The sequence below is a fragment of the Tarenaya hassleriana genome, unplaced genomic scaffold (assembly GCF_000463585.1).
Source record: "Tarenaya hassleriana unplaced genomic scaffold, ASM46358v1 Cleome924, whole genome shotgun sequence".
Taxonomy (NCBI): Eukaryota; Viridiplantae; Streptophyta; class Magnoliopsida; order Brassicales; family Cleomaceae; genus Tarenaya; species Tarenaya hassleriana.
The window spans coordinates 1-10,172 of NW_010971623.1; the positions used below are offsets into that span (position 1 = coordinate 1).

Sequence of the window (10,172 nt, forward strand, 5' to 3'; positions counted from 1 at the left end):
TATATATATATATATATATATATATATATGAGAATGCAAATAAGCATACATTAACCAGATGTGATCAAGTATTTGGATCTTATATCTGACCTCGAGATAAGCTGCCGCAGCTTCTGAGTGCTTTTCATTCGTTCGAGCAATGAATATGTCCCAAAAGACAGACCACCACTCGAACAAAAACCCACCAGGAGCATCAATAGCTAAAGAAATTTGGAAGGGCAGAGTTCATACAATAATAGAAATGCTTGTGTGCAAAATTAGCATAAGAAAGAAGTTCGTAAGCTTTCCCTTACCAACGGGATCAGTCGATACTTTGCCCTCAGCCTGAAATGCATTGGCAGAAGCATGCAACTTCCTCTTTATAAGGTAGTCATGGATGTAGACATCCAACCTATCATCAACCAAAAGGAAAAGAGAGAAGACAAAAAAAAAATCAAAATTTTAGCATACTTAAACTTGTGCAGACTTTTAGCTCTCACTACCGAAAACAATAGACTACATATTTATAATAATCGTCTAATGAAATGAACAACAGAGAACACCACAGAATCGATTGAGAACCAGAAAATATTTCTGCTACAAATGCGGGAGCAACAAAAATAAGGACACAGAGTGTAACATTTACAAGATAACACCAAATAGATTGAAAGGAAGACTCGTGAAAAGACTGCCCAAGATAAGCCATACACACAAAAGATAACCAAAATTATACTATGCATTACGTTGGTCCTTGATTAATTAGAAATTATATGAAATTATAGCATATTTTAACATACCATATGAGAAGATGAACCAGCCAACAAACTGTTTGCCCTTGCAGTAAACTAAGACATGGTCATTCATTCTACCCATAACCACTGAACACAATTATCACCGTGATTTCACTGTGCACAAAAGTTCATTTCAACATCGCATATGGGAGAAAAAGAGACCCTAAATTGATTTTTCCCAGAAAGAAAAAGCAAAGATTAAAGCCCAAGAAGGGCGAAGCATATACATACATAAATTTCGAGAGAGAACCACAGAAAACCAACAGCAGAACAACGAAAAGATAACCAAACGGGAGACCGGAAGGTTTACCAACTTCATAAGTAAAATCGTCCTCAAACCAACCAAAAAACCCTAAAATTTCGATAGAAATCGACAAAAAGGAAAAGATTACAACAAAACCCAGATACTAAAATTCAGAAGAAATAGAAAAGAAGACGGCTTTCCCAAGAAATACTCACATTTTATCAGCTTCCCAGTTCGTCTGCGACATGGTCGGCGTCCTGGGTCAAGAGAAAAAGACCACTAAACTTGAGGAAAAAGAAAAACGAAAGATGAATTCAAAGGGCGATAGATAGAAACCCTCAGGTCGGTGTTCTGAGGAAGAAGATGCCTAAATGTGCGCAGGAAGACGGAGGTAATCTGAAATTATTGAAATAAAAATTACTCACTTGCAAATTTCCCGCAATAAAATAAACGACAAATTATTCAAGCGTTTTCTCCTTTTCTCGGTGTTTGTTTATTAAGCTTTGATATCTTTTGACAGGAGATATAATTTTATTTAATCTTTGATTTTTTTTTATAAGAATACATTAATGGAGAATACATTTGATCAGCCTTACCTTTTTTAAAATTGAATCATAGGGTTAGATATTTTGGACGTAAATTATATTCTGAAGTAGTTATTTTCTTTATTTTATGAGATCATATTTATTTTGTTAGATATCAATTAAATTTATATAATTTGTTTTTATTTCAAAAAAATTATTTATTTATTTAAATATTTTTATGTAGTCGGTTTGTTTTAGTTTAAATTTGAAGTTTAAAAAAATTATATCTAATTAATTAGTAATTGAAATGTTTTATATATTTATATATTATTTGATTTGATTTGACTTTTATATTTCAACTTTATTTTTTACTCTTCTATCTTTTTTCTTTTAAAAAATTATAGGAAGGAGGTTTTAATTCGAATTTATATAGAAAAATGAATTGGACTTTATTTTAGATAAAACTTGTTCGTTCAACGAAGTTTGACCAACGCAAACTGATCTTTTAATTTTTAAATACTGCACTATTTTTATTTTAAATAAAATATCATTTTGTTAAAATATCACGTCTTTTGTAACGTTAAATTATTATTTGTTTCTGTTTTTATATTCTACCATATTTATGGTATCATACTATGCACAATTTATTGTTTTAAATATTTAAAGATAATAAATATAAAAAATTAATAGATGAGAAATTTCAGTCGGAAACAACAAATGTTTTATAACTAAATATTATTGGGTGATTTTGTATCTAACTATTTAACTAAATATTACCTAATAACACCAAAAAAAATATCAGTTTACTAAAAACATTTAAAAAAAAGATAAACCCCCAAAAAAAAACTATTTTAAAAAATCCATTTAAAAATTCAAAATAAACCTTTTTTTATATTTGCATCTTCTTTCTTCTTCAACGTATTCTCTTCCTTCTTTCCATCCTTTTACTCGTTCTCTTCCTCATTATCTTCCTCCCCCTCTACTACTACTCGTTTCTCTCCTCACCCTCATTGTTTTCGATCAAATTCATTTCTATCACTTTTTTATAATTCGGAAATTTACCGGACCTTTGATCCAACTATATCTCCCACAAAACAGATGAAACCCATGTGAATACATCTTAACAAATAGAAATTCAAATATGGGTTGAAAAAGAGTTTTGGTTCCTTATTTACCGGTTGAACTGTCCAATTTTGGGTAAAATCATTTCTATCGAGTACAACAAAATCTTCGTTTAGAAGACATTATTTGAACGTTGTCTCTTTCTCGTACTAGGAATTTCATACCCCATATCAAAAAGTGTGTTTTAACATGTCTTTTAAAAAAATATAAGCATATTGTATACTGATCGACAATGTCTGTCACAAGACAATGATTTGGACCGAAAATTATTTACGCCACAACTAAAAAATTTTGTTGATGGATCAAATCCTATAATCTTGTGCGCAGATTGAATAATTAGGGGTTGTATTGTATGGTTAGAAACGATCATCGTGACAGTGGTGCAAGAAGTTTGATACATTTATACAAGAAAAAGGTTTGAAAAGAAACAGCTTTGATCATAAAAGTACGTGAAGGGAAACGTAAAAGGTACATTTACCTTATTGTTACTTCATGTAGATTACATGAGGAATGCAAGTAATGGCCATGAGGTGATTAAGTTTCTTGATTTTGATTTGTCTAAGAGAATTTTAACCTAGGATCTTGATGAAGTAAGAAAGATATTGGACATGAGAATCCCTAACGATATTGAGAGAGAGGCGAGTTTTCGTTAAGCCAAACGGAATATGTTGATAAAAAAATTGAACGGTTTAAAATGAGAGTGAGCAAACCGGTTACTATATATGTTTAGCCAACCATTTTAAATTGTCTAAAGGAAATTCTCCAAAGAGTTGTAAGAAGAAAAAGATGATGGAAACCAGTTTGTATTTATCAGCCATCGGTAGTCCTGATGTATATTATGGTATGCACACGGCCGAATATTTGCGCATGTAGTGAGAGTTGTCTCTTTATTATATGAAAAGCACCCATGCCTTTGCGTTAAAGTTTTAGGTTGCCTTAATCTAGAATCTCCGTTCAGGATTTCCATAATCCTTTCATTACAGTTGATTTGATATTATCCCGGGTTGAAATTCGAAACCCATACCATAACAAAACCTTATGTTCTTGAGCAATCTTTAGATTAATCAATAGTCAAAGCTTTAGTGATTCTCTATCAAATAACCAAATCCATGTTAGATTTCAGAACACAGAGAACCAGACAATGATACTCGATGGAGAGTGGACAGATAGAACAAGTTATATATATCTTTCCACACTCTTATTATTCATCAAGGAAACACAAGCATGAATATTCAGACTACCATTCTACATTGGCCAAGACTAAACTTTGACTTACCCAAAAATCTATGAATACCTATAAGCAAGAATCGTAACTTCAGCTCATGCGGCCGGGGCGTAATCGTAGCCTCCATCATCATCATCGCCTCCATTCTCGACAACAACAATGCTTTCAAAGACATCCGAGCCGAACATGGAAGACATTGTTTTTTTTTGTTACGGAGGAAGAGACAGAGAGACAAAAGTGAACAAGAACGGAGATGAGAGAGTGTGGTGAGGAAGAAAGAGATGTCAAATGGGGGTTTTATAGGTCGAAGAAAAGGTGACGCCATGAGTTGGACTCACTCCGCGTTCACGACAACCTCGGCAAGGAGTGTGATATGCTTCTCAGCATGTGTGCTTGGCACGTTACTTATAACACATGTGGAAAATTATTCTTTGTCACGCCTTGGACTCCATTATCAACTCCTCGAGGAAACACGTTGGTCCACCCTCTTGTTTTTTCAAGCATCTCATGTAAAAGTAGAATCTTTCTTTTCGATTGGTAGTCAACTTCCTTTTTTTTTTGGGTAAAGTTTAATCCAAGTTGGGTTCGAACTCGGGTGAGGGGCATTTTGTGAAGATGGCTCGTAGCATGAGCTTCCATATTATAAAAAAAATGTATGTGTACGTGTATATATGCATGTATGTATGTATGCATTGATATATTTATTTTTTATTTTTATTTAAAAATTATCAAGTGAAGATGGCTCGTAGCATGAGACATTGCAAGTGGGGGGAAAACCAGTCGAATCATCGTTAATTCGAGATTCAAGTAACAATAAGATCTGTCCAAATTTATATACACACTGTTAGAAGGAGAAGGACACTTCGACGGACAAGAAACAAACGAAGACATGGACTCGGACGTCGAAAGTACACATGCACATGCAGAACACATTCAACGGAGATAATGGCAACTCAATAAAAGGAAAGAGGGAAGATGATTTGCTAAAGTTCCCCTTCATCACGTTCAAATATTATATTTCAAGCTCTGTTCTATTAGAGGCTTCACAGACTTGGAAGGGTCACCTTGTAGGTCATTTCTTGGGCGTAGCTCCCTCGGGTTCAAAAATATTTCAATCCTTGAACCCGATTTGGGGTCGGAAAAGCAGGATCCATGTCCGACGGGTTAGCGATACCACCTGCTTGTTTCATGTTGCTGACCTGCAAACGAGAGAGTGGATACTTGAGGTGGGAATCTGGAGGGTAGCAGACACAATGTTCACCGTCACTGAATGGTCTGCCACCTCTACCTTTCGTCAACAAGCTCTGGCCACTGCGCCGATCTGGGTTAGCCTCTCAGATATTCCAGCCGAACTATACAGCCTCCGCGGAATTAGCTACATCGCTAGTGGATTGGGAGAGCCACTTCACACAGAGAGGATGCGGTTGAATCCATTCAATGTTGGACAAGCTCGAGTAAAGGTCGAGATCCAATTGGGATCTGATCTTCCAGACTGCATCGAGGTTGAGGATGAAAATGGTGGTGTAATCGAAGTACGGGTCTCGTATGCTTGGTTGCCGCCACACTGTTCTTCATGCAACGAATTTGGTCATAAGGAATCTGGATGCTTCACAAGAGGGAATCGTCATGGGGAGGCCCCCCAGCCGACCCCCAAGACTCAAGTGGAGCAACAGGCTGCAATAGCGTCCCCGCCACCCACTCCACAGGCGCCTTCCACCCTGACTCCCGAGGTTGCTTCGATTCCGCAGTCTTCATCTTCCACAACTCCGAAAATTGTTGCAGCGTCTGATACTCAAGATGAGGCTGCATGTGCCCATGCAACTATCTCACCACCTAGGACCTCTAGTTCCACCATCTCTCTATCCCGCCAAGGGGCGGTTCAACCTAGTCCCTACCAACCGCCTATGTCTTCTGTATCCCCTATGTTGCCACTCGAGAGAACAGCCGCAAAGGATCCAGTACAACCCAAGTTCATTTTTGACTCTGAAGAGCAGTTCATAATCGAAGCTCAAAGGGTCTTGAGAAGCAGGATTATTGCACCCTCCAAAGCTCTTGATGACTTCACCGAGGTCAAGAGAGCTCGCAGAGGACAAGGCAAATAGAATTAGTCAGCAGCACCCAGGTTTTTGGTTTTTGATCTTTTTGGTTTTTGGATTTGGCCGAACAGTTGCAGATATATGAAGATATTTTGTTGGAACATACGTGGGATAAATGGACCAGCCAAGCAGAGAGCTATCAAAGATCTAATCCGGCTATATCAGCCAAAGATCGGAGCGATCATTGAAACTAGAGTTCGTGACGAGTTTTCGGCTGCCCGCATAGCTCGATCTATTGCTCCTCTATGGCGATTCGCCCATAATTACGCTGCTACTACTATGGGACGAATCTGGATATTTTGGCACCCCTCAATCGTGGTGAATATCTATTCAGCCACTGAACAACTGATCACCTGTGGTGTGTATGATCCGGCAGAAGCGTCGCATATCACTGTCTCTTTCCTCTACGGCCATAATACTGCTACCGAGCGGAGAACTTTATGGCAGGAGATTATTGTCCTTAGCGCCCACCCTCTTGTGCTTAACCGCCCTTGGATGTTAATGGGTGACTTCAATCAAGTCCTCACCCCGCATGAACATGTCTCCCCGACATCTCACTTCATCCCTCACCCGGGTATGTCAGAACTTCAAAATTGTCTCCTAACCTCGGAATTATTTGATCTTGCAGCACATGGGAACTTCCTTACATGGTCCAACTGCAGTTTGGAAAACCCCATCGCTCGGAAGCTAGATAGGGTTGTGGTAAACGACTCACTACTCCTCTCCTATCCAGAGGCCTTTGCTATCTTTGATGATCCAGCACCGTCAGATCACTCGCCCTGCATTGTTCATCTACATCAGAGGCAACTATCGAGGAGGATTAGTTTCAAGTTCTTTTTACATCTGTCGAAGCATGAGTCATTCTTTAAGCTTGTCTCTGACTCTTGGAACTTGGATGTACAGGAGGGTACTTGCATGTACATGATATCTATTAAGCTTAAACGCCTTAAAACGGTATTAAGGCAACTCAACAAGCAAGTGTTCAGTGGGATTCAGGTGCGATCAGCCCAAGCTTTGGAAAGTCTGAAGGCAGCCCAACATACTTTACTCTCAAATCCAACTCTTTCTGCTGCCTCAGAGGAATCTCGACTCAGATTCGAATGGGCTACATTATCTGCGGCAGAAGAAATGTTTCTGAAGCAAAAATCAAGGATTAAATGGCTTGCGGAAGGGGATCAAAACACGAAGTATTTTCATCGTGTTATGGCAGCAAGACAATCCTCAAATTCAATCCGTTTCCTTGAATCCGATGCAGGTCTCCGCATACATAATCCGGTTGAGCTGAAGAGAATGTGCATTGAATACTATCGAGCTATCTTGGGAGAGAGAGACAATGAAATTATCTGCTGGCCGGTTGATCAGATTCGAGACCTATTCCCTGAGGGCTGCTCCGAAGGCCTCCTGACAAATCTGGATGCAATACCAACTGATGAGGAAATCAGAAACACCGTCTTCAGCCTACCCAAGGGAAAGGCTCCGGGGCCTGATGGCTATTCAGCGGAATTTTTCACCTTATGTTGGGAGATAATCGGTACTGAAGTGATAGAAGCTATTCAGGAATTTTTTCACTCGGGTTCGCTACTCAAGCAATGGAACGCCACCATCATTACACTCATAACAAAGACTAGGAATGCAGCTCGTCTCAGGGAGTACAGACCTATTTCATGCTGTAATACATTGTATAAGATTATCTCACGGTTGTTAGCACGCAGGCTAAAGAGTATACTATCAGCAATCACTTGCCCCAATCAGACGGCGTTTATTCCTGGTCGTTCAGTTATTGAAAATGTCCTTCTGGCCACTGAAATTGTCTCTGGGTTCGACCGAAAGGGGCAGCCCCGACAAGCAATGTTGAAAGTGGATCTTACAAAGGCCTTTGACATGGTGCACTGGGAATTTGTAATCAGAATAATGCAGGCGCTCAACTTTCCGACAAGGTTTATTGGATGGGTGAGTGAATGTCTCAAAACCCCTTCTTTCTCTATCTCCTTTAATGGTGAAGCAGTTGGGTATTTTAAAGGCAAGAGAGGACTACGGCAGGGTGATCCCATATCTCCTTACCTATTCGTCTTGGTCATGGATGTTCTGTCACGATTGCTCAATAGGCAGGTGGAACAAGGACTGGTTACATTGCCTTCAAAATGTCGCAGGCCGCTGATCTCAAATCTGATGTTTGCCGACGATATCCTTGTATTCTCGGACTGCTCTGCTTCCTCTCTACAAGAGGTGATGAAAGCTTTCGACTGTTTCTATCTTACTTCTGGTCTGAAGATGAACAAGGAAAAAACAAGCCTTTTCATCGATGGCCATCACGAGCATTTGGGGAACCAGCTAGCATCTCTTATTGGTGTAAACCTGGCTAAGCTCCCGGTAAAATACTTGGGTCTCCCACTCTCGGGGAAGGTTTCTCGGACACGGACTGTTCTAAGCTCAAGGACTCAATAAGGGGAAAACTCTTTTCTTGGACTTCTAAATTTCTTTCCTTTGCTGGGAGGTTACAACTGCTTAAATCGGTCATTTTCAGTATCATCAACTTCTGGGCAACGGCTTTTATTCTTCCTCGTCATTGTGTTAAGGAATTGGAACGTATGTGTGCATCATTCCTTTGGACTGGTGCTCCAACCTCGGCCAAGGGAGCGAAGGTAGCTTGGAGCTCCATATGCACACCAAAATCTTCTGGTGGGCTTGGTTTACACAGGGTGGCTGATTGGAATTCGGTCTTGTCATTGAAACTGATATGGCTAATTTTTACAAAGGGGGGATCACTTTGGGTGGCATGGGTTAGGAATCACTTGATCTCCGGTAAATCCTTTTGGGATCTCAAAACTCAAAGTAAAGGAAGTTGGATGTGGCGTAAAATTCTGAAAATTCGTGATCTAGCCCGACCCTTTCTTCGATGTCGGGTTGGAGATGGTAGTTCCTGCAGCTTTTGGTTCGACGCATGGTTGCCCCATGGACCACTTATATCCTTTCTGGGGGACGGTGGGCCTAGAGCTCTGGGAATCCCACGTTATGCTACTGTGCGAGATGCATGTGACGGATCTGGTTGGTTGCTCTCGTCGGCCAGAAACGTCTCGGTGGAAGCGGTCCATCACAGCCTGCTCTCTATGGAGCATCCATACCAGTCGACAACTGAGGACAAATACTATTGGTCCACAGATCCTGCTGCCTCGAGGTTAGTTCCCTTCTCAACTCTTCGAGCCTGGAAAATGTTCTACTCTCCTCTCTGCCAGGTTCCATGGTCCAGATTCATTTGGTTCACTCACTCAATTCCGAAGCACTCCTTTATTTGTTGGTTGGCGGTGCGCAACAGACTTCCGACTCGGGATCGATTATCGAACTGGCAACCGATCATCCCCCGCAGCTGCATGCTATGCGACTCTGCGGATGAATCAGTTGATCACTTGTTTGTTCATTGCGAATTCATGCGACTTCTGTGGGAAAAACTACTGCAGAATTCTTCACTCTCGTGGTGGCAAGCAGATAGTCTCACATCGGTTATACAGTGGGCAACGAACTGCTCGAGTAACAGGGCCATATCTCTTATGGTCAACTTGCTACTACAGGGTTCGATTTATCATACTTGGAGAGAGAGGAACTTGCGACTGCATGAACAACAATCTCGTCCCTCGGCCGTTGTGGCTCGGGAAATTCTTGGGGAAACTAGAAGAAGACTGTCAAGTATTCGAGCGGAGTGGCGTGTTGCGGATGAAGAATCGCTACTCACCTACTGGTTCCAACACTTCGAAACTCTGTAGATTATTTTGTCTTGCTACCACCTGAGTCTGCTGCTCTTAATGCTCTGCCTCGTACTGCTGTTGTAATGACCTAGAGTCACTCTTACTACTTGTAAAAATTTCTTTTTTTATATATAAAATAGAAAGTTTAACGGAAAAAAAATATATATATATTATATTTCATATTCTGTAACTTGATTAAAATGTAAGGGTAAAAACGTAATTTTGCAGTCGGATTCGGTTATAGAATTTGACATTTAAGATCCCAGAAATGTTATGATGAATTTAACTCTTTTATGTAACAAATGATGTTTTATATTTATACGATTATATGTAAGAAGGGGAGCCTTGACATATCGGTTGATATTTAACGTTTTGTAAGTAGCTTCTTACAGAATATTATATACACCATTCTTCTGCCCTTTATGCAATTGTATATAAGACTCTTACATGT

At 39.8% G+C, this 10,172-nt stretch overlaps 1 protein-coding gene across 1 annotated transcript; it reads right to left on the reverse strand.

The window, feature by feature from the left end:
• Nucleotides 1-55: 55 nt before the first annotated feature.
• LOC104804680 (transcriptional corepressor LEUNIG_HOMOLOG-like) lies at nt 56-4,167 on the reverse strand (the record flags this gene model as incomplete). Its single annotated transcript, XM_019201441.1, has 4 exons — nt 3,937-4,167; nt 1,230-1,271; nt 294-391; nt 56-200 (listed from the first exon to the last, which is right to left on the reverse strand). Coding segments are annotated over exons 2-4 (275 nt in total), but the record flags the coding sequence as incomplete, so codon positions are not given.
• Nucleotides 4,168-10,172: the final 6,005 nt, after the last annotated feature.